Raw genomic sequence first — 25,523 nt, forward strand, 5'->3', positions numbered from 1 at the left:
AGAGAATGGGAAATCCTAGATTAAAAGACACTTAAAAGTAGAGTGACCAGACGTCCCAATTTGTCCATAACAATCCAGGTTTACGCCTGTTGTCCTAGTATAATTGTTAATAGAATCCCCTTTCACTGTCAAGTTTCCTAGTTTAGATAATAAATTATATGGTCACTCCACTTACGAGACACATTAACCAAATGAACTGTGTTGGCACAATCTGGATATCGAGTCAGAAAAAAACAACTATAAAAAATAATTGAATGCTGACTGGATAGTTAATATTGACAAATTATTAACTGTTTTAGGTACGATAACGGTAATTTGCTTATGCTTTTAAAGAGTCCTTACCTTTAGAGATACAAACTGAAATAGTTACATGAAATGAAACGACATGAAATCTGGGATTTGCTTTAAAATAATGAGGGAGCGGGGAGGGGGGTGCGAGTAGTGGAAGAGGGGAAGGAGAAAGATAATATTGACCGTGAGTTGAAGATAATACTGATGACACTGGAGATGTAAGACTACCCTATTTTGCAATGTTTTTGAGATTTTCCATAATACAATGTTTAAAAAACAAGTTTTAGAGTAAACAAAACTTTCCTAGTTCCAGAAACTAAAACAGCCTAGTTAGCTTCAGCTTCCTGCTCTTAACCCAAGAGCAAGCCTGTGGCATCTTGCCAAATAGAACTATATGTTTACTCAGAGTCACCTGAAGCCAGGATCTGTGAAAGACTCTCTGCCATACAAGGTTTCCTTAGGTTAAATCACAGCTAGTATTCTTTATTACTTTACCTTTCCATTAAAAAAAGTAATTTCCCTTCCCTGACAGGAGAATCACATCTCCTGAAGATACTAAGCTGTTCCTTCCCTTAAACAGGAGGAAAGAAAAAATGAAACACCTTAAAATTGTTTTGATGGACTTTTCTCATTGTCAAAAAATGGCCTTTTTAAAAGAATGTAATTCAGAGTGTTTCTCATTTCAGTCCGTCTCCTGGTGAACCCCAACAGGCCAGTTTTCAGCAGCAACAATTAGTGAGCCTGCACGAGAGGGCAGGAGGACACCCAGCTGCCACTGCCTTTTCTTAGTCAGGAACAAAGCTGCACACAGCCAGGACACAATGAAAAGTGATGCCTAGAGCTATCTATGGGAGAATAAGATTCTGAGAAAACTAATGGAAGCAAAAAGAAAATTAATGGAAACAAAATGAAGTGTGAGGATCGGCAACATGTGAATTTTCCAACAAAGACAGCAGATAAAAAAACTACAGTATTAAAGCAGCTTGGGTAGTATTCTGAACAATTTCACACGTATTGACTCATTTAGTCCTAGGGCAACTCTTGAAGTATATTACTATTCCCATTTTAATAATGTTGAAAATTGAGGCAGAAAGAAGTGAAGTAATTTGCCTACAACAGGGCCAGGATAAGAACAATTCTGGAGACATTCCTCTTTTAGAGTTACTTTTAAAAGTGGTCGTTTAAAAAAAGAAAGACAAGAAAGACAGGTGTTGGAAAATGAATATAGTGTTTTCTCTCTGGCAGGAAACAATCTTGGCACTGCCAAAAAGGGGTTTCAAAGGCTGCCTAGTTTTGGAGAAGGCCCAAAGGAACACCTGTCCTTCGCCATAAAAGTCTACAGAAAACCTCTCACACATGTGACACAAGAGGGGCCAGAGGGTTGAATTAGTACCGGCTGCAAACTTTAGTGGTGAATTACTTGTTGCTGAAGATGTTCAAGCAAACGCTGAAGAGCTTTTTGCTAGACGTATGACAGGAATTCCTCCGCAGCAGGGAGTGGGCCAGAGCTAGATTCCTTTCAATATAAAGGTCACTGACAAAGATTTCTTGCTGCAAACCTCCCACTCCAGAGCTGAGGAAGTCTATGGCAATTCAAAACTGATCCAAAACCTAAGCCATTCTATGGGGGCAGCCCCGTGGTGTAGTGGTTAAGTTCGGTGCGCTCCACTTCAGCAGCCCAGGTTCACAGGTTTGCATCCCCAGTGCAGACTACACCACTCATCACTCATGCTGTGGCGGTGACCCACGTACAAAATAGAGGAAGACTGGCACAGATGTTAGCTCAGGGCTAAACTTCCTGACACAAAAAAAGAGGAGGATTGGGCCAGCCCAGTGGTGTAGTGGCTAAGTTCGTGTGCTCCGCTTCGACAGCCCGGGGTTCACAGATTCGGACCCCAGGCGCGGACCTGCTCACCATTTATCAAGCCATGCTGTGGCAGGTGTCCCACATATAAAGTAGAGGAAGATGGGCACAGATGTTAGCACAGGGCCAATCTTCCTCAGCAAAAAAACAAAAACAAAAACAGAACCTAAGCCATGCTATGTTCTAGGAAGTTGCCAACACCAAACTTCTATCCCCAGGAGGCGTAAAGCTGGGCCAGTGAACAGCCAGAGACACAACTGCCTCTTCTCTCTTCAGGGACACCAGTTACACCATAGAACATATCTAGCACTCCTCCAAATAGGGTTATGCCAACAATGGAATACTCATGTCTAAGTGCCAATCAATAGGCTAGAATCACATTATTAGAAGATGTACAAGTTGACTAAAGGTTAGAGGTTAATTACTTCAACCCAAATCACAATCATATTTATTATTCCTCTTAAGGTATACCCATCCAAGGTCATACTCATCCAAGACCCTTAAAAGCTAGCATCAAGGCCTATCTATAACAGATCCATCCTTTCTCATGAAGGAACAAATGAAAATGTAGCACAGAGTTAGAGTGGGCATCATTTTAAAACTGTGTCTTGATTGTCCTTCAGATTAACATGGGCAACAATTTGGAAGGTCCTAAGCACATCACTAAGATGCGGTCAATAAAGAGAGTTAAGATTCTGAGCAGGGTCAGTTCTAACTACCACGCATAGGGACACTGTTTTCTAGCCCTTTAGGGCAATGCAGCCAAAAGGCTCAATAGCTCTATTAGTTTGCTAGGGCTGCCATAACAAAGAACCACAGACGGGGTAGCTTAAACAAGAGACATTTATTTCCTCACAGTTCTGGAGGCTAGAATGTGTCAGCAGGGTTGGGTTTCTTCTGAGGCCTCATTCCCTGGCTTGTAAATGGCTGTCTTCTCCCTCTGTGTCTGTGTCCTAATGCCCTCTTTTTTAAGAAGGACATCAGTCATGTTAGGGCCCACCCTAATGACCTCATTTAACCAGAATTACCTTTATAAAGACCCTATCTCCAGGTATAGTCACATTCTAGGTACTGGGGATTAGAACTTCAACACGTGAATTTTAGGGGGACACAATTTAGCCCATAACAATAGTTATACTCCATGGGGATAAAAGACATCCCAGTACGGTGACTGCTAGATGGCAGTGTGTGGATCCTAGGTCCCTCTCTCTTGGGTCGTCTATTTTCAGAGGTCAAATTCACTGCCAGTAGCACTCAATTTTTAGTTCTTCACTTATTCACATTGTTTATTGGAATCATTTTTCTCTTCTTTCGACTTGTATTTGCTCAATTGCTCAATAACAGCAATGTTCAATAGGCATGTGTACACGGTAAGGATTTTGTAGAATTTAGGTGCATCATTGATTCTGTCCTAGACTCTGAATGTGAATACAGAGAACAAAACTAAATTAGTGGATGACAGCAACCATCAGGGGTAAAAGATAAAATGGAGTGACATAAGCCTACAAGAAGAATAGAGGTTTTTAAAAGAAGGTAATAAAGGTAATGGCTTGGAAGTGACAATGGACTGTGAAATACGAATTCCCACCCCAGTATAGGAGGATTTATTAAAGAATGTTATGAACACGTCACTTTGGGAAAAGAGAAGATGTAACACTGCAAAATTATTTAGGTTCAGAACACATTATCTTACATAAAGGAAGTATCTTAGATGGAGAAGCAGAACAGTATAGCAGTTAAGAATACGATCTCTGGAGCCAGACTGCCTGGGTTTTAATCCCAGCTCTGCCACTTACCAGCTGTGTTATTTTGAGTCATGTATTTAATCTCTCTGTGCCTTGTTTTCCACATCTGCAAAATGGGGAAACTTACCTCACAGAATTGGCGCGAGGATTGAATGACCTACAAATTTTTAAATGCTTAGAATGGTACCTGGGAGCTATTAAGTCCTCAGAGTTTGTTAACTTATTAAATACACAACAGCATATGTTTCATCAGAAACATTACAGCAGAGGGGTTAAGACCACAGATATTGGAGTAAGATTCTGTGGGGATGAATGCCAGTCTCTACCACTTATTAGCAACTTCCTTAACCTCTCTGTACCACAGTGCCTTCACCCATAAAATACATTTAGTTGGATTACCCACTTTATCACTAAAATGGACTTGTATTACCATCTCATCAGGGTATTTCGAGGATTAAATGAATTCAACACATATAAACCACTTAGGAAAATGCTTGTACACAGTAAATGCTCAGCAAGTGTTACCTATTCCTATTCTTTTGTTTCATTTCTCGACTTGTCTTGACTAAGCAAGGTAAAACAATTAAAATAAAGACTCTGTCCTGCTTCTATTAGTTTTATCTAAAACATCTATCAGTCAACCAATAATCTCACGAAGCAATCTTCACTTCTGATGATAGAAGTATGAACTCAAAATATTAGGAAGACTGGATATCTGCTTCCTGCCATGATGGGAACACAGAGACCAGATTTACCCTTGGGCCTTAAAAACTAAAAAAACAGAAATAGGTGAAACAACAGTTTTTTGACATTGCACAAAAGGTTAACATATAAAGTAAGTCCTAAAATTAACCCAAAGTAAGTTCTAAGATTGGCCCACCTTACTACCTGGAGAACATTTCTAAGAAGCAACACAAGAAGGGGGTACACAAAAAGAGCCCAGCAGTCTCCTTGAGTCGAGGAGACAGAATTAATAATTTGGAGAGGCTAGGTGACTAGAATTTGGAAGGCAGAGTACCAAAGAGGAGAGAGCTATACAGAGAAAGCTCGACAAGTGGTTCCTCAGTTTTCTGCTGAATACCAACCAGTACACGTGGGGAAGGACACTAACCAAGAAAATGAGTGGGTGGTACACTCCCTGGAGCTCACACAGGGTCAGGAATAAATCATATTCCCACTAGCCTGAGTGGAAAAAACTCATAATGCATGGGCATCGAGTAGAGTACTCAGAAAGTATTGCCTCAGTATTAAGGAAAAGTTAGCCCCAAATGCTGCTCTGGGCCCACGTAACAAAGCCTAAAAGTAATCTTTGAAAGGATCAAACTATTTACAAATAATATAACTCCTTCCTAGAACAACATTCAAGGAGTTTTAAAGAAATACAAACATATCCAGCAAATATCAAGGTAAAATCATCTTGTCTTATCACTAAACTGGTACTTTGCATGGTATAGATACAAAAGAAGAATGGAATGAAACACTAATACGGTGACCAGACATGTAAACAAGTCTAGGAAAGATGAAACAGGAAATTTAACAAGTTTTCAAGCCCAAAGCTACAAAACATTGCTTCAGGTTGTCCTAAGACCATAGGTGTCAAGAGATAGTACTTCAAGCCATGTGCCAAGACGGGGCACATCTTAGGCTGTAGAGGCTACCCAACTTACAATCTTTCTCAGCCTCATACCAAGGTCTAGCACCTCCAGAAGGGGGGACTTCAGGGAGGAGTCAGGCTTCAACACTGTCCTATGTCAGTCTAACACTGCCCAAAATTATCTGTGGAATTTGAGCTCCTGTATCAAACAACGTCAATTAAGTCTGCATAATAAGTTGTGCTTTTACTTAAATGTTTAGTTTTCCAGAATGTTTAGTTACTTTCTTTTCCCTAACAAAAAGCTTAACAAATACTGGTTAATCAATCATACCTTCCTTTTCGAAAAAACATTTTTAATTGGCTTCTAAGATACCTCTCTCTTGGTTCTTCTCCTTCCTAAAGACCTGCTCTTTTTCAGTCTCCCCTTTGCTAATCCTCATCTTCCCAACCTCTTAAAGTCAGATTGTGCCAGGGTTCAATCCTTTGACATTTCATCCTTCTCTATCAACTGTCACTCAGCAGGGGCCAGCCTGGTGGCCTAGTGGTTAAGTTTGTGCGCTCCGCTTCAGCGGCCCAAGGTTCACAGGTTCGGATCCCGGGCGCGGACATACGCACTGCTCATCAAGCCATGCTGTGGTGGCATCCCACATACAAAATAGAGGAAGATGGGCACGGATGTTAGCCCAGGGCTAATCTTCCTCAGCAAAAGGAGAAACACTGGCAATAGATGTTAGCTCAGGGCCAATCTTCCTCACAAAACAACAACAATAACAACAACAGTCACTCAGTGGATGATCTCATAAATCTGATGATTTCTTTCACTTAAACGCTGGCAATTCGTAATTATGTATCTTTAGCCCAGACCTCACATATCTCTAACTGAATATCTAATTAGCTATTGCTTGCAGTTTCCCAGTCTCAGTTCATGGTTAACTCCAACTTCCTAATTGTTCAGCCCAAAATCTTCAGACATCCTTCACTCATCTTTTTCCCAAACTCTGCATCTAATCCATCAATAAATCCTATCAATTCTACCTTCAAAATGCATCCCCAAATCTGACCACTTCTTACCACCTGCACCACCATGGGTTCAACCAACCATTGTCTCTTACCTTGATTATACCAGCAGCCTTCTACCTACAGCCCCAGTGATCCTTTTGATCCAAGTCAGATCACGACATTCTTCTGCTTTAAACCCTCCAATGGCTTCTCATCTTACTCAGCACAAAAACAAAAATTCTCATAATGGCTTTCAAGTTCTACTTCATCTAGCCCCCCACTACATTTCAGACTTCATTTCCCACCTGTCACCCCCTAAATTATTCCACACCAGCTTCATTGGACTTTGCCGCATAAAGAACACACGAAGCAAGCTCTTAGATGAGGTCTTTAGCAGTTACTGTTGCCTCAGTCTGAAATACTTCCTTCAGATACCTCTACTCTGGCTCCACGACTTCCTTCAGGTCTTTGCTCACATGTCAACTTATCACTGAGGACCTCCCTGATCATCTTACATATATTGTCAACCCCTACTCCCTTATCCCACTGTATTTTCTCAGCATCACTTACATCCATCTGTTACATATTTACTCATTAACTTGTTTGTCTCCCTCCACTAGAATCTAAGCTCCCTGAGGGCAGGGACTTTATCTCTTTGTGTCCACTTTTTGTTCTCCATGCCTGAAACAGTGCCCAGCACATGGTATGTACTCAAATAATGTTTAACACATGAAAAGGAAGGCATAAAGAAATGGGGAGAGGGTTATTTTCAGCAACATGAACAAACCACTTAACTTGTTTTGGAATCAAATTTTCCTACTGTGTAAAATGTGGGGTTTGGCCTATTTAACCTTTAGAGAACTCTGGCATTCTACCACGCTATGCTTCTCCTGTGGGGTGGTCACACAGCTGTCCAACAGTCAGGATGGGCACACAAACATCTAACTATTTATGCTACTCTACTTTCTCCTGAAATTTAATGTAGCAGAGATCTGTGAAATTCCTTTTACTCTTCTCTGTGACAAGGCCATGACTTTTACTCAGTCTCTCCCCATTATTAAGGAGAAAGGTTTGAGTTTTAGCTATCAGGCCAGAAGCAATCGCCAAGGCCCAAATTCACATCACAGCAGGTTTCCTTACCTGCACTGCAGTGGGCGGCTGGAACAGGGACTGCCAGGACTGCTATGGGCTTGTGGGTGCAGGAAAAAGGCAAGAGGAGAAGTAGCCAGAGCACAATCAGCACTAAATGGGACTTTAGTGAGAGACAGGGCTGGAGCCAATGTGGGTAAAAACACATGCTGGTTTACTTCAGATCCTCGACAAAGAGCAGAGATTCTGACAAGGTACCAACAGCAGAAGAAAACAAGGTCAGTGATAATTTCTACACCAAAAAGAAATATCTTCAAAGTAGGTTAGTTTAGGCAAGAGACTTAAGAGAAGTAAGGAGTCAAAAATCATTCTCAAATATCATACCTTAGTACCAATGCTGGCACAGAATGACCATCGAGACTAAAACTTAATCCACAGAATTAAAACTAAAAATTTAAACTTTGGGTATTCAAAGTATTTAGAATTGGCTTTTGGGAAAATATTGCAAATTTACTACAACTCACCAATTAGCAAGCAATAGGTAATATTTTGTGTTCAATAACTAAAACTTCCTAGAGAAATGTGTATATCCAAAGAAAATATTCTCAATAGTTTATAAATTGTTAGATAATATCTGTGATAATACCAATTTAATTAGCTAACTTCTAATGAGTATATCAAATAATGTCATTTAACTCTGTATAATAAATTTTGCTTCTACTTAAATTTTAGTTTTCCAGGTTACTTTTTTCCCCTAAAAACAATCTAACCATCTTGATGTGTTAAGTCCTAATAAAGACTATAAAGTAAATAAGATCATTGCACTGAAAATAGACAGATGGTAAATATAGATTTCTACTTTGTTGATCATTGATAGATATGTCACAGATGATGAAAAATAACTGATTCACAGCATTTAATTTGCTATAGTAAGGGCATGGCTTTCTATATAAATATCATATTAAACTACAATATTTTATTTCTAAGATAAAAAAACTTTAGTATCACATAAGCACCTGATGTGTTTTGAAATGTTACTTTCTGATATTGTTATTGCTGACTGTTTGGATACGGATATGGTGACATTCTATTTGTGTTTAATTATGTATATTCAAAGGAAATCTTTACCTTCGTACTTATTATCCCTCTAGCTGGCTTCAGCATATTTCTCAGATGAGTACACAATATGAAGATATAATAGGCTAAGAAAGTGGAGGGCAGACAAGTATATAAAATTACAGGCATGCCCAAATTTCCACAAACTCAACATATTTTTAAAAATTACGAAAACTAAAAATACTAATTTTGAAATAATTTCTCACTTCAAAAAGAATTTTCACTTTTTTAAAGAACTATTTCAAAAATAAGCTTCCTAGTAAATATAAGCTAGAGCTAATTAGAACATACAATAAGACATTAAGTTCTTGTTAACCTGAATAATATTGCTTATATAAAATTTTGGAGACTTAAATCTTGTCACATAAAAGAAAGCTTAGCCATTTTGATAAATATATAATTAGGATTATAAAAATCTAAGAAAACCAAGTCTTGTTCTCGTTTTGCTTCTAACTACCACTCTGCAAACTGGTTATACACTGAGGCTAGAGCCTAAAAAGGATTGTTTGAAAAAGGAAAAGTGCTTTATAAACTATTTACTAGCTCCTTGGTCGGAATTTTCCTAACCTAAATTTAAAGTCACTAAACAGATACAATGAATACCAATACCAACATTTGGAGAGCATGATTTTTGACCACTTATGTTTTCTTAAACTACAAACTCAATTAAAAAAATTTCATTTTGCTAACAAGTCATCTTTACTTTAAATGACACTTTAGTTAATGAAGCTTCTTTTTTAAGGTCTTTAACTTTTTGGTCTTAGTATGGGAATAAACTGTTTTTTAAAAGTATGCCAATCCTTCCAATTATATACTTCAAACAAATCTTATTTTCCAAGGGCTGGTAGAATCATTAATTCAATCGATGAGCATCCACTAACACAGAAGGGCAACGACCCAAAGAAGTCCATGCTGTCTCAGGTAAGCACTAATGTTCAGGGGAAGAAAAGCTCAAGTGCACTCCCTCCGCCCTGAGTTACGCAAAGGCAGTTCAAGACAGTCACTGAGGTGGAATGGATTCTAGGACACTTCTTTCCCTGGTTCCCTGATTTGCTGATCAAGTCACTCAGCACTTCTTCATTAAATAAGCCTGAGCAGCTCTTGGAAAAGCTACCCTGAAGTGGAAGGCTTCTTCCATTCCTCAGCTTTGAAATCCTCACCTAAGTACATTCCTACATTGGTTAACATAGAAATAAAATTCAGGTCGCACCCTAAAGAACTCAGGCTTGGATCTGCAATGGCATATCTGAGGCCAAGAGCTGACAGGCCAAGGGCAGAAATACAATACCCTCTCTAGTCAAAGAGGGAGATACTTTCATTTCCATTTGTTTCTCACATTCGTGGGGCTTATATATGCAGCTTTGACACTAACTTTAAACCTTCGGTTTCAAAGCAGGAAAAAAACAATCTTCATTGTTATCCCAGTTCTCCAAGTACCTAAGAACTCCTAAAATGATGTCTAACTCAACTTTCAGAATTAGAAACCCCATATGCCCCTGGCCAAGGACCACGCTTTTGACCTTGAATTTATGAAGCCAGCTCAGCCCTGTTCCTGACAGGCATCTCCAAAGCAGAGGCTTTATCCAAGCAAATGAAGGTGTGTTAGTTGGCATTAGTTCTTTTCCTGACATCTGCCAATTTCCACTCAGAGACCCCAGCCTCCTTACTGAATCCGCAGGCATGGTGCTCCCAGTCTCTCTCTCCTGCGTTTCATCATTTTCCTGGCTACTCACGCTTTTGCCCTCTCACACCGGAGTGTTGGCAGGAAGTTTTCTCACACAAAGGGTATCCAGTCTACAAGCCAAAGGAAACATACAAACGCTTCCCAAACTTAAGAGAAAAATTAAAGCACTTTTCTTCAAAAACATGATATTCAGAACCCACCCCCACCCCCCGGCCCCAAAAGACCTAAGAGCCCAGGAAGCAGCAGTGAGACAGTGAGGAGTCCCAGATCCCAAATGAATCAGCTGTCTTCTGATCTGCCTGACATCATTCACACTCAGCCTGCAACAAATCAGAGAGCACCTTGTTCCTCCTCAGTGACAAGTACCAAACTCTCTCCCCCAGAAATCAGTTGCAACCTCCAACCCTGAGGTCTGGCAGCAGTGAAGACTCTGGCAGAAATTGTACATACCAATTGAAAACTCACCCTGTGACAGAAATACTATTAACTCAAGAGGCGCGGGCCAGGCTAGAACAGCTGTTGCAGCGAGTAGGGGATTGGAAAAAAGCATACTAAGGACCCCAAATTGGTAAATTAATGAGCTAAGAATATGTTGGCATTTCTACAACACTACTCATTTTCAAATCCAGGCCTGGTGGAAGATGACAGAGTCTTAATGTTAGGGATCAAAGCACAGTCATTACTCAAATTCTGAATTTGATCAATTTAAGCAAACTCCGTACCTCTTTAGACAAAGTTCAGCATTATTTTTTATTTCATTTCTATTACTCTCTAATCACTTGAATAATCTTGTGGTGAGAAAAGCCATAAGGAAAATTAAGAAAATAAGCCCAGAAACCATTTAGTTTAATTTCATCCAGTAACTATCAATAAAATCATTGATATGGCAGATGTTACACAAGACAGTAAGGTAAGCTGCAGAAGAACTCTAATGAATGGTAAGCTACTTTATTTCTGTATGCTTCAGTTCCCCCACCTGTAGAATGAAAATAAGTAAGGTACCTAATATATAGGTTGTGGTGAAGATTAATATATGTAAAACAAAAAAGTGCTCTAGAAGTGTTAGCTATTATTATAGGTCTTGCCCTCCAGGAGCTGCCTCCCAATCTAAAGGAGGAGAGAAGCCCAAGCACATAAGAAACCATCTGACAAAAACAGTCTGGCCTGAAAAGAGCCAAGTGATCAAGTAAACTGTGGAGCTCAACAGTGAAGCTAAGGCAGCCAAAGAGTAAGCAAAAGTCCTGGTCCCCTGCTTCAGAGCACCTGCCAACTCTGACGGGCTCCTCTCATTCATCTAGATGACCAAGTATGTCAAACTGGTTTTCCACAGTAACATTCAAAGGATTAGTTCACACTCCAGCCACTGCTTTTCCAACTGCAGGTCACAACTCTTTAGTAAGTCACGAAATCAATTTAGGAAATCAGGACCAATATTCTCTTAAACGGAAAACAGAATAGAAAAGAAAATGTCAGAGTGCTTCACACACAGTAATGGTAAGAATTTTTAGTGAAATTTGTGTGTTTGTGACATCTATTACTGAAATATGTATGAATATACAAGTGTAAACACATATGATGGGTTGCAATGTAAAATCTATTTGTTATTAAGGGTCATAGTCTAAAAAGTTTGAAAGCCACTGTTCTAATCACCCAAACAAACTCACCCTACCTAGTAGCTCCAGACACTCACTTTTCCTTTCCATGTACTAGCCCAGTCACTGGGCTCTCACAGCTCCTATTTCAGAATCCCCTGTTCTCTCTAAGTCCTAATGAAAGTGGAAATACTCTCTCAGAAATCTAGCACCTCTCAACAAGTACTGAGTCCCACTTTGGGAAAGTCTTGTGATGATATCAGGGTCAGTAACAAAAGCCCACGTTCCCACAAATAAGAGAACAGCTGTAGTCTATCCCCAACCCAAGCCAAGGCTTTATAGTTAAGGTTGGGCCCTAAGTTTCTACTCAATATTCTCCATTCTCTATATCCAAGCCCAGGCAACTAAATAATAATAATAACAATGACAACATAAAAGCAATCAACATTTATAAGTACTCACTATTTACTAGGTTCTATTCTAAGCACTTTATACATAATACCCAGGGCTTCAACACAGCCCTATGATATATGTGCTATTATTATTCCCATTATTAAAAGAAAAAAAAAGCACAAAGAGGTTAAAATCATACCAGTGGTAAAGAAGAAAGTATCCTTTACTCAGTATGTTTGCACCTAGTTACCCTACATATGAATTATACTAGGCAGAAGTATTCCTGTCCTCAGCCAAGTTGGTGAACTGAAGTAATCTCTAGAATCAATGTTAGGAACTGCTGGGCTATAATTCCCTTCAGTACAAGATTCTGACAACAGTAGCAAATGGATTTCTCTCTAGCCTGTTCTGCAATAATAAATTGGGAGAGAAGGGAGAGCATGGAGCTCCTTAAATAATGTTCAGGTCAAAAAATATTTGCTTGGGCCGGCCCCGTGGCTTAGCGGTTAAGTGCGCGCGCTCCGCTGCTGGCGGCCCGGGTTCGGATCCCGGGCGCGCACCGACGCACCGCTTCTCCGGCCATGCTGAGGCCGTGTCCCACATACAGCAACTAGAAGGCTGTGCAACTATGACATACAACTATCTACTGGGGCTTTGGGGGAAAAAAATAAATAAATAAATAAATAATTTTTAAAAAATATATTTGTTTGATTTTTAGAGAATGAGAGTCATATCTTACGTCCTTCATCTGACCCAAAGAAGATGTCACTTTTACTCCCAGGGTTTAACATATTCCCACACGGAGCACTTTCCTTAAACTTAGTAGCATTAGAATCCTTGTGCGCCAATATTCCTGTCAGCACTAGGCAAGCTTAACATTTCCCTGGGACTGGTGACAGCACTCAACAATTTGCAGTATGGAAAATGAAACATCCCCCTTTTCTTATTCATTCACACAACAACTATTTATTGACTGCATTACCACCCTTGGAGCTAGGCAAGAAAGGTCTCTGCCATGGGCACTTTAGAGGTTCTGCAAAATAAAAGAAACACAAAACATAAATTCATTAAAGAAATGGGGTTGCCTCTATAATTTGTGATCTGGCATTCTCCACTGGCAAAGTAGAACCCTAAAAATCCATTCTTGTGACTTAACATTGTTCAAATCCCAGGAAAACACTTGTCCACATGTTCCTTCCTAAGTCTTAAAAAAAAAAGGCAACCATGCCAGATTGCTATTTATGGATTGTGCAACTGCAAACTTCAGAGAGAACTCTGCCTGAGATTATAAAGTAAGCAGCATAAGGTCTTAGACAAATTAATTAACCTGTCGAATCCTTCCTCTCAGATAACATGATTTCTTGGCTAATGCAAGTGTTGTTTCCAAGAGGAGCCAAACATCCATTTACTTGATTCTTTCTGTTCCCATTCATGGTTCTAAAGATATTCATAGTTTAGCTCAGTATTCATAACAGGGCACATGGCAGCTAAGGAACACTTTGCAGAATTAAGGAATTCATATTACTAGTAAATGTATTTATGTGCAGGTCCAGACATAACATACATAAGGCCAGAGACCAATTTTTTATACTGATAGTTGAACAGTTAATGCTAAAATTACCATTTGTTTTTATAAAAATATGTACTTAGATGTATCTAGAAATTGCAAAATTTTTAAATTTAGCTTATTTAAATAATTTTGAATATTTAAAAAGAAAAATAACTTCCTGAAAGCATTGAAAATTTTCAATTTTTTATACTTTTTGATAAAAATATATTCAAACTTGCTACTCTCTGAATACAACTACATTTTATTTTTAAATCCTATAGATCATTATAAATGAGTACAAGTTGTGATCATGACAGGGATAGAAAAATAAGAAAGTGAAGCTTCGGAGAGAAAAAAGAAAATCTACAAATAAGTTGATTTGCTCAAATTTGAAAAAAAAACTAATGAAAGTGAATAGACTTCAGTGACACACCGAAAGCACACATACAATTATTAACACTGACGAAAAGATTGAATAAACAGAAAATAAGCCATAGTATTTATTCAAAGACAAGTAAATGCCAATATAGAATGCTGGTATGATTGTTCTTAAAATAATATTATCTATCCAATATTTAGCCAAATACAAAGATTGTTTTTCCTGTGGTATAACAGTAAAATAATCACAGAAAAGAATAAAAAATTTATAGGTTTAATATAAATGATTTTGAAATTTGATGCTAAAATGGCTGAACATGTAAGATGGATAAAAAATGATGAAACAAATGGTAACTGGCAAGGATAAAGACTTAAATGAAATTATTAATTTAACTGGCAATGAAGTGAGAGAAAAAAATCATACCTAACCTTTTTTTAAGTAAATATTACTCAGTTCTATAGATTATAACGGGACAAAAGTCATGTTAAACAACTAACTTTGTTATACATATTGTTGAGTTAATTGAAAAAGAAAATGAGGAAGTAGGAATGAACTTGATACAAAAAATATAGGTTTTGACTTATGAAAGAACTAAAGAAAAAACTCAATTTTAAGAATCTAGATTGTCAAACTTTCAGCTGCAACTATGACAGAGTTACTAAAACAAAACTAGCCATTCTGCTACAAACCACCATAAAACTGAACAAAATACATGAGGCAACAGTTTTCAGGCACTAGGAAAAGGCAATGCAAGAACGCAAACCCAGAAAGGAGAGAAACTCAAATGTTGAGACATCCCAATTGTTCCAGCTCCCCGCCTGGGAACAAAGTTCTTACAGTGGCGCAGAGAGCTCGAGTTCAAGCAGAACGCAGTAGTTCCATTAAGCTGAGGCGGCACAGGTTAGAGTTTAAGGCAGCTAATCAAACACACATTGCATATTCATCAAGAAAGACCATAAGCTAGGCCATAAAAAAAGTCTCAAGGAATTTCAAAAGATTGAAATCCTACAAATTACACTGTCTGATCACAACAGAATTAAATTCAAAATCAATTACAATAAAAAAAACCCTACAAAACTCTCCAATATTTAGAAATTAAACCACACATTTCTAAATAATCTATTGGTCAAAGATGAAATGACAAAGGATATTAGAAAACATTTTAGATTAAATTATAATGAATATACACCCATCAAACTTCATACTATGCAGCTAAAAGAGTGCTTAGAGGGAAATTTATAGCTTTAAATGCTTACATTAAAAAAGGAAGATCCAAAATCACTAATTTATGCCTCTACATTAAAAACTAAAAAAAGAAAAGCAAGTTAAATTCAAAATACAAAAAAGAATAAAGAAAAATAAAAGCAAAATCACTGATAGACAAAATTAACAAAATCAAAAGTTGGTTCTTTGAAAATATCAATAAAAATTCAAGTGAGACAAATCAAGAAGCAAAGGAGATTTGAAAACACAAATTACTATTCTTAGGAATAAAAGATGGGAAGTTACAACAGATCAACAGACAGTAAAAGAACAATGAGAATAGCATGAACAACTTATGCTGATAGCTTATATAAAATGGACAAAAAGCTCAAAAAGAATCTTACCAAAACTGACTTAAGATATAGACAACATGAATTATACTAAGTGATATAAGCCAGACATAAAAGGACAAATATTGTGTGATTCCACTCATATGAAGTACCTAGAATAGGCAAATGCATAGAGACAGAAATTAGAATAGAGTTATTAGGGGCTGGGAGAAGGGGAGAATGGAGAACTATTGCTTAAAGAGTACAGAGTTTCTACTTGGGGTGATAAAAAGTTTTAGAAATAGACAACATTGTGAATGAACCTAATGCCATTAATTGTACACTTAAAAACATGAACAATGGCAAATTTTATGTTTTATATTTTTATATATACATATTTATACATATATATATACACACACACACGCCCACATACAATCATGCGCTGCATAATAACGTTTCATTCAACGGCCGACTGCATATCCAACAGTGGTCACATAAGATTAGTACCATATGGCCTAAATGTGTAGTAGGCTATACTATCTAGGTTTATGTAAGTATACTCTATGACGTTCACATAGCGATGAAATTGCCTAACTAGGGCCGGCCCCGTGGCATAGCAGTTAAGTGAGTGCGCTCCGCTACTGGTGGCCCGGGGTTCGGATCCCGGGTGCGCACCGATGCACCACTTCTCCGGCCATGCTGAGGCTGCGTCCCACATACAGCAACTAGAAGGATGTGCAACTATGACACAACTATCTACTGGGGCTTTGGGGAGAAAAAAAATGAGGAGGACTGGCAATAGATGTTAGCTCAGAGCCAGTCTTCCTCAGCAAAAAAAAAAGAAGAGGATTAGCACAGATGTTAGCTCAGGGCTGATCTTCCTCACAAAAAAAAAAAAAAAAAAGAAAGAAAGAAATTGCCTAACTAAGCATTTCTCAGAACATATCCCGTCGTTAAGTGACAAATGACTACATATCACTATTTTAAAAACATAAAGTAATTAATTCAAAAGGGATTAAGGACCAAACATAAAAGCTAAAATTACAAAATTTCCAGAAGAAAATATTGGAGAAAATCTGCACAATCTTGGGATAGGCAAAGATTTCTTGGACAGAATATGAATATTAATCATAAAAACTCACAAATTCAGCATCAAAATTACGACCTTCTGCTGTTTTTTTTTGTGAGGAAGATTGGCCCTGAGCTAACACGTGCCAATCCTCCTCTTTTTGCTGAGGAAGACCGGCCCTGGGCTAACATTCATGCCCATCTTCCTCCACTTTATATGGGACGCTGCCACAGCATGGCTTGACAAGCGGTGCGTCGGTGCGTGCCCGGGATCCGAACTGGCCAACCCCGGGCCGCGGCAGCGGAGCACGCGCGCTTAACCACTTGCGCCACCAGGCCAGCCCCCACGACTTTCTGCTCTTTGAAAGATAGCGTTCCACTTCTTTCAAAGTAAAAGGCAAGTCACAGACTGAAAGAAAATAGTCACATTATATCTGACAAAAGATCTGTATCTGGAATATATAAATAACCCTTACAACTCTATAACCAAAAAAAACCCCAACAACTCATTTTTTTTAATGGGCAAAAGATGTGGGCACACATTTCACAAAAGAAGATACACAAATGGCCAATAAGGACATGAAAAATATTCAACATCATTTTTCATCTGGAAAATACAGGTTAAAACCACAATGAGATACACTACACACCCACTAGAATGGCTAAAATTTGTAAGTCTGACCAGAACGAGTGTTAGTAAGGATGCGGGCCAACTAGAACTCTCAATTTCGCTGGTGGAGTATAAAATGGTACAACCCTTTTGGAGAATTATGTAGCAGTTTTTTACAAACTTAAACATACATTATCATTTGATGAGGTGGAGGGCAAAAAAACAAAGAAAGCTAAGTTTCACAGTTTGGCTCTTTCACTTTTTAAAAGATTAGACATATTTTAGTCAAAAGAATTTCCACATAGCAGATACAATGAAAGTGACACTGCAATAAAATATAAGGAAATTAAAGCAAGAAAATGGAAAAAAAAAATGTTTGCATGATGTATTTGTTTTCTATTGCATAACAAATTACCACAAACATGGCCACTTAAAGCAACATGTATTTATTATTTCACAGTTTCTGTGAGTCAAGAATTCAAGAATTCAAGCACAGAACTGAATTCAAGAATTCAATTCAATTAGTTAGGTCCTCTGCCTAAGGGTCTCACAAGGCTGCAATCATGGTATTGCCTGGGTTGCATTCTCCTATGGAGGTTTGTCTGGGGAAGAATTCACTTCTAAGCTCAATGGAGTAGTTGGCCAAATTCACTTCCTTGTGGCTGTAGGAATGAGGGCTCTAGCTGCTTGCTGGATATCAACTGTAAGCTATCCCCAGCTCCTAGAGGCTACCGTAGTTCCTTACCACACAGGCTTTCCCAACATGCTTTGCCCACTTCATCAAGCCAGTACAGACGGTCTCTATGGTGAGTCTACTAACTAGATAAAGTCAGACATATCACTCTCATCACCTTTACTATGTTCTATTGGTTAGAAACAAGTCACAGGTACCACCCACACTCAGGGGAGTTGGATTACACAAAAGTATGAATACCAAGAGGAGGAGACAATTGGGGCCACCTTAGAGTATGTTCACCATGACTATGAAGATTTACCCACAAATAATCCCAAACTGATTTCTAGAGACTACTTTAAGACCATCACAAATCAAGGGTTAGTCTGAACATACTGCTGTTTTTGGTTTTCTTTATAATATCCCAGCATGGAAAAGATTAAAGAAAAGCTTAAGAAATGTTATATGGCCCTAGATATTGCTTTAAGAGATGGTGATATTGCAATATAAGTGATAGCAATTTATAAGATGATATTAGAATACTGTGTAATACCTTCTGTGACAATAATTTATCATGAGACTCCATTACAAAGTGTGAAATTCATGGTTCATTTCTAAATCTATGTATTGCTTAAAGAACTTTTTTTTGTCAATTCCAATTTCTACTGCTGCAGAACAAATATCCTCTGAAGAGAACTTAATTTTTTTTAAAAACCTAAGGAATAAAATGACTCAAGAAAGTGTGTTAATTTGGCATTGTCAAAATAACACAATTTTTAAAATTTTAATATATTTTATTTTACCCAGTATGTTCAAACTATCAAGTCAACATATAACCAATATAAAATAATTATTAATGAGATATCTTACATTCTTTTTTCTCACTTTTACTGAGATAAAACTGCCATAAAAATAACACAATTTATAAGATAATATTGATTACAACGTAGTGATTTTGCTGAAATAAAGCCAAGGAAAAGTATGAACATTTTAATAACTTATGAATTGCTTGCCTTTACTTAATTGCTCAAACAGATGAACATCTAGATGGATGTAGTATTAATTCAATTGTCATCTTTGATATTTTGCCAACTTTCAATCATATAAAAATTGAGAGTGGAAAAAACTAATAACTGGTTGTAACATCTGTCTGGTTCCCTCATTAACAATGAGTTGGTTTTTTTTAATCTTTAAATGTCTTCATTTTATATCTGGATGAGACCCATGATTTTATCTTTTTTGGAAAATTACCTGTTCAACCGTGTTATAGGAAATCCTTTACCAAAATGCCCAACGGATTCACCTCACAGAACCACTTGAGAGAAGTGCACCTCATGTGGGCTGTCCAGGCACGTCTTTTCTTGGCTTCCAGAGGTAAATCTGAAGTTTGCTGACTCTCCACTTTTCTAATTTTAATTTTCTTCTATATACTCAGGTTTTGTTTTAGGTTTGTTTATGGCTGATAAATTACTCTAATTTCTAATTTTAGTTTTCTTCTATATAATCAGGTTTTGTTTTAGGTTTGTTTATGGCTGATAAATTACTCCCACTGGTGGCAGCAAGGACTGGGATACTGTTTTTATGGTCTGACCACCTCCAGGCATATACCCAAGAGAAATGAAAACGTATGCCCATTAAAAGACTTATATATGAATAGTCGTAACAGCTTTATTCATAATATCCAAAAACTGAAAACCCAAATATCCATCAAACAAATAGTGGTGTATTCACACAAGGAAATACTAAGCATTAAAATGAACAGGCATAATGAAACACGAAGGAAGCCAAATACAAAAGAGTAGATACTGTATGATTTTCACTTATATGAAATTCTACCATGCAAAACTAATCTATAGTGCCAAAAAGCAGATCAGTGTTTGCCTGGGTCCAAGAGGTGAAGAAGAATTGACTGCAAAACTACACAAGGAATATTTTGGGGTGATAAAAACATTCTGCATATTGATTGCAGTAGTAGTTACATGGTGTACATATTTGTCAAAATTGATCAAACAAAACTTTTTGAGGACCCAAAAGAGCTTATTTCTATGGGTTATAACAATCAATAATAACTGTACTACAAATGGACTGAAATTTTTTTATTGGCTTAAACAACAGACATTTATTTCTCCCAGTTGTGGAGGCTGGGCAGTCCAAGATCAAGGAAGGTGTCAGCAGATTCGGCTCCTTGTGAGGGCCCAGTTCTTCGTTGCAGATGTCAGCCGTCAGCCGTGTTCTCATGGCAGAGATTGCGAGACAGAGAGAGAGAGAAAGGGAGGGATGGAGGGCAGGCAGGCGAGTGCTCTGGTCTCTCTTCCTCTTCTTATAAGGGCACTACTCCCATCGTGGGAGCCCCACTCTCACAATCTCATCTAAATCTAGTTACCTCCAAAAGGCCCCACCTCCAAATACCATAAGATTGGGGAGTAGAGCTTCAACTTATGAACTTTGGGAGGACACAAACATTCAGTCCAAAACACTACTTAACAAATAATCACAAAACTTAGTGCCTTAAAACATTTACTATTAACTCTCTTGGTTCTGTGGGTTGACTGGGATTGGCTGGGTGCTCTGAGACACTTTTAAATGCTTATTTATTGATTCATTTGAAGATAGCAATGATAAATGCATTACATGTTAATATCATCTTAGTATTATTATAAAATTAAACCTGACCTTGATGACCCCCTAAGAACTATCCTCAAGTAAAGTGTAAATATGTTCTAGAATATGAAGGAGAAAAACGAAGAACAAAACGTGGACAGTGAATTCTGTTTGCCGTGGTTTATAATACCATGCCACGAGTCTGAAAAGCTATGAACTGGTTAAATCTTAGCAAAGTTTGCTCAGTTTTGCTGGCCCAGTCTCTTTAGTTTACTGTTTATCACCTTTGCCTACAATATTAAAAGGTTATTCTTTTTTTCTATGTAACATGCCCAATTAGCAAATATTTTGTCTTAACTCTTTGCTTTATCCTGACTTATTATATCCTTAATTATTTAAGAAAACAAACTAAGGTTCCTCATGAAAAAGCTGTGGTTATTCAAAATTGTGTTACCTTCTATCTTTATTTTTAAATGTTTTGTTGTGACTTTGGTTACGTAATTGGGTATTGTTTCTCAAGCACCAATACTTCTATCTTAGAGTGTTTTCACTGACAACTCTTCAAAGTTTTGTCTTTCCCAAATCAGATCCTAAACATAGATCCTAAACAGTAAAATCAGATCCTAAATAGTAAAATAAAACTTTCAATATATTTTTACTACCTAAAACTATTTTTGAGATATCCCAGAGCACCCCTGGAAAAATCATAAATAAGTGTTCTTTTACATTTTTAAAGAGGTTCTAGAAGTAATTAGGTTTATTTGATATTTTACTATTGACGAGTTCCATGGGAAAAGCTGTCAAATCAGAAAAGATGTTCAGCCTTCCCTAGTTTAAATTTATACAGGTAAAATGGTATTAATATAAATATTCTATAAATTGTGTAATTTACGGGAAGTTTAGAGATTTGTCAATACTCTCGTTATCCATGTTTCTGTTTATGCATCTTGATAAGTGTTTTGCCAGATTTTAGGAAATAATAGTTTAGTGTTTTCAGTCTTAATTTCAGTTATTATTTAAAATGCTTACTTGGTAACAACCAACCGTACTTTCAAAATTTGAATCTAGCATCTTCTAGGTCAATGGAATTTTATGAAAATAGATGTCTAGGACTTAGTCCAGACTCACTGAATCTTTTTACTTGATATCCTTAGTATAGCCTTGGTATGTTCTTGGTATGTACATTATGCTATAAGATTATTACATGTTATATATCAAGATTTTTTCCTCTGTAAAAATTATGTTCATCCTTGTTTTATAAATCTGATATAATATTCACCTTCTTCGAAAAGAACTACTCTGAGAGACATTTTGCTGAAACTTTTTTGAGTTGGCTTATTCTTGTTTTGCATACCACAGAAACAACTTAATTCTCTTGTTAGTTGCATTATTCTCATTATGAACACTCATCAGTTCTTTCACATTTAAAAATTATCAGCAATAAACTGACCACAGCTATCTCAAGTCTTTGGCATCTACAGAGAGATTTGTTTTACACTGGTGCTAGTCTGAAGGCTCTGCAGTCAACTAGAAGCCAGAGTCTGTTTTCCCAACAAAAGATCGTCTCAGAGCCCCATGGAAAAGGACTGTAGCAGGTATTTCAAACTATTGACACCTCAAAGAATAGACTCTTGGGTACAGGCTTCTGATGCCATCACTTGGACAAATGGACAACATCCAGACCATTCCAGTGGACTCAGTCAGATTTTCCAGAACTCTTTTTAGTCGAGAAGCAGACTACTAACCTAAGACCCAGTGAAATGAGAATTAATTACACAGGACTGAATGAACTACTGAGGGATGATTGTAGTTATTTGTTTGGAATATTGTCTTAATGTCTATTTTATGAATATATAAGGAAGCTCAGTCTCTTTCTTCTTAAGCTATCTAAACCCTTAACAATTTAGTAGGCTTTCCTTTTGTAAAATGAAACATTCCTGAATCATATCTGATTCTCACTGACTCCCCAGTGAGATGTGAGCAAGTCTTACTGAATTTCCTTACTGAATCCTCTTAAAATATAATTGTAAAAAATGGTTATGCAACCAAGAGCATGCCTGAACTGTCATATTTAAGAATGATGCTTATATATCAGGTATAACAAGCCACTTTTAAGGAACTATGGTTGACTTTATGGAGCCAATACTTAAAAAACCCTCCCAGGAAAACTGGCCCAGTACCTGGCTTTACAAGGTCCAGCCTTACGGGTGGTAAGGAAGGTCACTTCCTGGCAGGCCCAGGACGCTTAGGACATTTTGGAGACCTCGAAAAGAGAAGAATTCACCCAAATTTATAGGTACTGCAGATGAAATTTGATAGAGAGGTTCTTAAACTTGGCTTTCTATCCTCAAAATATAAATAATAGAGGCTTTTAGAAGTTCAATCTGAGATTCTTCATAAAATTTCCAGCAAAGCAAACTTAAGAAGGCCTATACAGTAAATTAACATTATTGTTACCCCTATATAAATAACCAGGCCAAACTTAATGAGACCAACCTTGTTTAGTGATCAAGAATAATATTTGAGATTGCTTTAGATCAAAAGGGTATGAGACTGAAAGAAAGCTTGGTATAAGCAAAGAAAAAAAAGATAATCTTCCAATGGAAAAGTATGTATTGTTCAGAGAATATATATATATTTTTTAAAGATTTTATTTATTTATTTTTCCCCCCAAAGCTCCAGTAGATAGTTGTATGTCATAGCTGCACATCCCTCTAGTTGCTGTATGTGGGACGCGGCCTCAGCATGGCCGGAGAAGTGGTGCGTCGGTGCGCGCCCGGGATCCGAACCCCGGGCTGCCAGCAGCAGAGCGCGTGCACTTAACCACTAAGCCACAGGGCCGGCCCCGAGAATATATTATTTAATTCTAGCTTTTTATTGCCTTTGAGCTATTTTACAACTCTATAAGTTTTAGATAACTGACAGTGATGCAAATAGTTCTTGTCTACAGATATGCAAACAAATTCTGTATAGCGGAGGTTCAATTGCCTTTCCTTCTCCCCATAGAAAAATCCAGTTTTGTAACGATTTATAAATTTATTTCAAGATTGCTTTACTACATATAAATCTGTGCTTCTTTCATTTCTCCTTTGAACTGGCTGCAACATCTGCCTGGTATCTTTATCATTATTGAGTTAAATAAAATATTTAACATGTTTATTTTTTTAAATCAAGAGCTTTACACATATTTTTTGTAATTGTTATGATGAAACTATATTCCTCAAGATAGGAGGAGAGAACATATTTTATCTTACAGTTTGTTTGATTTAAAATTCTTAAACATTTACATCGCCATTTGTATTCTTGTCCCAGGCCACATAAATTGTAGGAATGGGCCTAAGTGATTGCCTGCTATGTGTTAAGCTCTATATTAGGCCGTAGGAACAGAGTATTGTACCACACTACATGATCCTGACCACATGGAGCTTACCACCTGATATGGACTGAATTGTGCAACCCGCCCCCCCCCCAATTCATGTTAAAGCCCTAACTCACAGTGTGACTGTATTTGGAGAGAGGATCTTTACGGTGTAATTAGGTTCAACAAGGTCATAAGAGTGGGCCCTAATCTGACAGGACTGCTAGCCTTATAAGAGGAAGAGGATCTGTCTCTCTCTTTTACACACACACACACACACACACACCAAGGAAAGGCCCTGTGAGCACACAGGAAGAAGGTGGCTGTCTACAAGCCAGGAAGAGAGCCTTCTCCAGAAACCAACCATGCTGGCACCTTGATCTTGGATATCTAGCCTCCAGAACTGTGAGAAAATAAATTTCTGCTGTTTAAGCCACTCAGCCTGTGGTATTTTGTTATGGCAACCCAAGCAGACTAACAGATCATCCAGTGGGAGTAGAGAGACAAATAATTCTTTATTTACAATTGCCGTTAAGAGCTATGAAGGAGAAGTACAGGGTTTAATGAAAGTACACTCTGGGAAACCAACTTAGTCTAGGGACAGCAAGGTATGGGTGAAGTCAGAAAAGTCTTTCATAAGGAAGTAAGATGTAAGCTGAGACTTGATGGATAAGTAGGAGCTGGCCAAGTATAGATGGAAGAAAGAACATTCCAGGTAGAGGAAACATACGATGCAAAATACGGTGACAAACACAGGAACCAGATTGTGCAGAAAGTTTTACGGGCCATGTCAAGACTTTCAGGTGCAATCCTAAGAATAATGAAAAATTCACTAAATGAGTTTAAATAAACATCTGATAATCAAACCTGCACTTGAAAAAGCTTTTTCTGGCTATTGTATGATGGATGGGTAGACTGGGGGTAAACAATGCTAGACGAAGAAAGACCAGTTAGGAAGTTATAGCAGTGGCAGAGGCAAGAGATTACAATGATTTGGACTATATGGACATACTAGTGGTAGTAGAAAGAAACAGAGGAAATTAAGAGATATTTAAGAGGTAAAATAGAAAGGAGTTGTGGGTGTAAGGAAGAGAAAAGTAACAAAAATAAGTTTCCTATCTTGAGGAAATGGTACCATTTAGTAAGCTAGAGTATAAGAGAGGAGTAGGTTTTTGAGAAAGACAATGACTTCAGCTTTATAAATGCTAAAGTTGTGATGTCTCTGAGATATCCAAGTAGACTGCAGTGAATTGGTAGTTGTGAGGTCTAGAGATATAAATGTGAGGATGATTAGCATAATAATAGCTATTCTCAAAATAACAGTAAGAAAATGGGCTCTCAAGGATTTTCAATTTTCAGGTCCTGTGTCCATGTACTTAAGGC

General features: G+C 37.6%; 1 protein-coding gene across 5 annotated transcripts in view; it reads right to left on the reverse strand.

The window, feature by feature from the left end:
• MAST2 (microtubule associated serine/threonine kinase 2) overlaps nt 1–25,523 on the reverse strand; it is a 229,096-nt gene that overhangs the window by 78,438 nt on the left and 125,135 nt on the right. The window contains exon 5 of one of the 5 annotated variants that reach the window (XM_087446021.1): nt 7,634–7,828. The exons of the other annotated variants lie outside the window; for them this stretch is intronic. Coding sequence (XP_087302147.1) covers nt 7,634–7,828 — 195 coding nt within the window. The remainder of the gene's footprint in view (nt 1–7,633; nt 7,829–25,523) is intronic. 5 annotated transcript variants of the gene reach the window in all.

This window comes from Ceratotherium simum, chromosome 22 (assembly GCF_057802395.1).
Source record: "Ceratotherium simum simum isolate JZ-2026a chromosome 22, ASM5780239v1, whole genome shotgun sequence".
Classification (NCBI taxonomy): Eukaryota; Metazoa; Chordata; class Mammalia; order Perissodactyla; family Rhinocerotidae; genus Ceratotherium; species Ceratotherium simum.